General features: G+C 33.2%; 1 protein-coding gene and 1 long non-coding RNA gene across 2 annotated transcripts in view; one reads left to right on the top strand and one right to left on the bottom strand.

Annotated features, from left to right (window-relative positions):
- Positions 534 to 3,222, bottom strand: part of LOC107623100 (pescadillo homolog) — a gene marked incomplete in the record, with an annotated part of 6,596 nt that continues 3,907 nt past the window's right edge. The window contains 5 exon segments of the mRNA XM_021115017.1: positions 534 to 895; positions 1,264 to 1,482; positions 1,599 to 1,821; positions 2,990 to 3,111; positions 3,199 to 3,222. Of these exon segments, the coding sequence (XP_020970676.1) occupies positions 812 to 895; positions 1,264 to 1,482; positions 1,599 to 1,821; positions 2,990 to 3,111; positions 3,199 to 3,222 (672 nt within the window).
- LOC110268566 lies at positions 2,617 to 3,064 on the top strand. The gene is made up of 2 exons (XR_002356753.1): positions 2,617 to 2,795; positions 2,831 to 3,064. It is a non-coding gene; the product is annotated as an uncharacterized LOC110268566 (long non-coding RNA).

Raw genomic sequence — 3,222 nt, 5'->3', positions numbered from 1 at the left:
TAATGGACTCTACACTATTTCTTTTTTTTACTTTATTTTCTCTTTCAATCCAAATAAAAAAAATTTTAATTTTCTACCTATTTTGTCCCTTTCAATTTTTTTTTCTCTTCAAATTTCCTCAATCCAAATAATATATAAAGGTGGAGAATAATAGTCTCGGGGGTATTCCTATCCTATTCTCTAAAATCACCAAAATTCATGAAACGTCAAAATAAGTTAGTAGTATTTCTTAAAAAATTGGTCGTTTGTCAAATTTATCTCCAAATGATTTTATCAATTAAATTAGACTCAGTTTAAATAAATAACTTAATTAAACTCTTTAAAAATAAACTTAAAACATAAAAAAATAAACTTAAAATTATTTTATATTTAATTATTTTAAATAAACTTAAAACGTAAGTAATTGGTTTTCGTTTTCGTTCAGTTGCAAATCTTAGCATTTTCAATTAATAAATTTAACAGAAGTTATATCAATAGTTTGAAAACATTAGGGGGCAAAATGAAATAAAAGTTTTAATTTTTGGCACAACCGCTAGGAACCAAAAAATAATGCATTGCAACAAAAACGCAAAGCGGGGAAGGGGGAAACTAGATACTAGATAGGGCTCCAATACCTAGAAAACTAATATTTAAAACAAACCAGTTGTTTCTGCGGCCTGTGGAGAGAAAATGCAGTTACATTACTGACTACAAAAAGAGCAGTACTAAAATTATCGTCAAGTTCCTATAACAAACAAAGCATTCATTTAAATTAGCAAATACATTGCATAATGAAGTCAAAATTGTATCCTGCACCAGAATGCAGATCCCTTCAGCTCTTTTTATGAGCTTCGTCTATTTTCTTTTTCCGTTGCTTAATGAGATCATTTTTAGCCTGCTTCCGTTCATTCGACATCTGAATGACATTAAAATAAAAAGAGTCAGAGGAAAATAGTTAGAATTTAAAGTAAACCTGCAACTTTGCAACCATAAGTTCAGGCACATAATTAATTGATTGGGGAAAAAAGAAATAACACACAAGCAATACCATCGCCATGAATTAAGACACTACTTGTTTCCTTGATTTATTTGACAGTACCAGGTCATACCATATTATCTTAACACTATATTGCAGATTAAATTCTTACCACTTTCTATATAAGTTTTGTAGTTATGGGATACATTCGCTAGTGTGTCTGACACAGGATAGTACCAAAACTTATGCAGTGCTAGAAGAAAAGCCTAAGCAACTCGGTATACAAAACAAGGGATAGAAAGCTTTACCTTCATGGCTTCCAATAGCTTCCGCTTTTTACGAGACATCATAAGTGTACCCATGTCGTCAGCATCATCCTTTTGCTGAGCATTGGCAGTGGATTCTTCCCGAGTTTGTATCTCTCCAGTTGAGAGTTGTTTATCAACATTGGAATCCATTTTACCATTCGTAACACCTTGAAGTTCTTTTTTCAAATCATTATGGTATTGCTGCTCTAGCATCATCATCTGCAATGCAACCATTGGAATTGAAATACTTGAGTACCCGAATAAATCTAAAAATATCGACTTCAGGGCTCCACTCATTGTATCGTAACTGTACACCGATCCAAGAATATGCATACCTTTTGCTTTCTTTGAGCTGCTTGGTTGGCCTCTGCCCGATCCATAATACCTTCAACCAGAATATTTTGAGGGTCTTCCAGATCTTCTTTTCCAACACCTGGGAGTGGAAGGACTTCTTTTCTGGCGGCAGCTTGCAATTGTTTAATAGTCTTTGCATAGTCAGGAATATATGCTCCTTCTTCCTCGTAATCAATAAAAGGCGACAAGTGTGGAGGAGGTATCCTATTGACCAAAATGAAAAATTATTGTTAAGATTGAAGTACACATACATTGACATTACAGGGTAAACTATCGCAAACGTACCCAAAAATTCATGCCACTGAAAAAACTAACCCTGAAAGATATGACAAATAAGCCCTTGAAAGAGTTTAAAATGTGACAAAAAAAACTAGATTAGCTATATATTCTCAACAAGAGCTTTAGAATATTGAATTTTGATATGACTTTTTGCAATTATGATTAGAAAAATAAGACCTTCCATCATTAAAATCTAGAGAGTTTATGCCAAGTGAATTTCTTTTTTGCGATCTTTTTTGTAAATGACCAAAAAGTTCCCTAGAAAATTGAAGAAAAAGGTATTGAGATCAAATTTTGCTCCGTATTCTCACATGCACAATGTAAATAGTTATCCAAATGTTGAAAATATAGATCAAATGCCCAAGCCCTTAACCAAATACAAAAGCCATTTGACACTTGTAAAAACATTGTGTCTTTGTAATATTCATCACGTTTTTAAACCTGTCAAATCTTTTTGTAGTTCATACCTTCCAAGTGTCATTTTGGTAGTTTACATGGATTAGATATCAGAGCAGTTCCTTCATGTTATAATAGTGTACATGGGTCGGGGCCAGGTTTAGCTAGACCCGGACCTGACCCTAACCAGAAAGGACCAAATTAGACCGGGTCGACTCGACATTTAATTATATATAACAAATTAATAAAATTTTACAATTAAATATAAAATTTAACAGAACATTTAACCAGAATAAATTATTTTATAGAAAATATAGTATTAGGGTCTACCCCAAGCATATGACCCAAACCTGACCCAAAAATGGCACCGGGTAAAAACAAGAAACCTGAGCCTAAAAAAACATGCTACAGGTCAGGATTGGGTTGAATCTTGAACACCACTATATGTTAATGACTCAGTAAGGACAATAAAGAAGTTGAATTGGTGTTCTATATAACACAAAGTGATGGATTTGGAATTGTGTCTATTTTATCCAAGTGTAAAATGCAAACAAAAAAATGTTTACACAAACTAAACAACAAGCCCATATAACAAAGTACATGTACATCTAGACAATATAGAAGATAGATGTTGCAAATAAATAGCTAAAACACAGCACATCGGAGACAACTCAGTAAATCAAAACTATGAAATTACCTTCCAACCATATAATCCACTGTTGGCAAAATAATCCGCGCATTCACAGAGTCAAATACCCACTGTGGTTGAACATATTCTCTTGAGAGGAACTTATGTCCTTGTGCATCCCTGTCAACAATCTTAAAATTGAAACCAATAGCTAAGTGAGTTGACATCATAAGGTATAACAAGTCACCTAATCCTAGAAGATAGTAAGAAAAACAAACCTGATGTGTGATGCTCTGGTCAGA

Source organism: Arachis ipaensis, chromosome B10 (assembly GCF_000816755.2).
Source record: "Arachis ipaensis cultivar K30076 chromosome B10, Araip1.1, whole genome shotgun sequence".
Classification (NCBI taxonomy): Eukaryota; Viridiplantae; Streptophyta; class Magnoliopsida; order Fabales; family Fabaceae; genus Arachis; species Arachis ipaensis.
The sequence above is the reverse complement of the archived record's forward strand: the minus strand, read 5'-3'. Positions and strand labels throughout refer to the sequence as shown.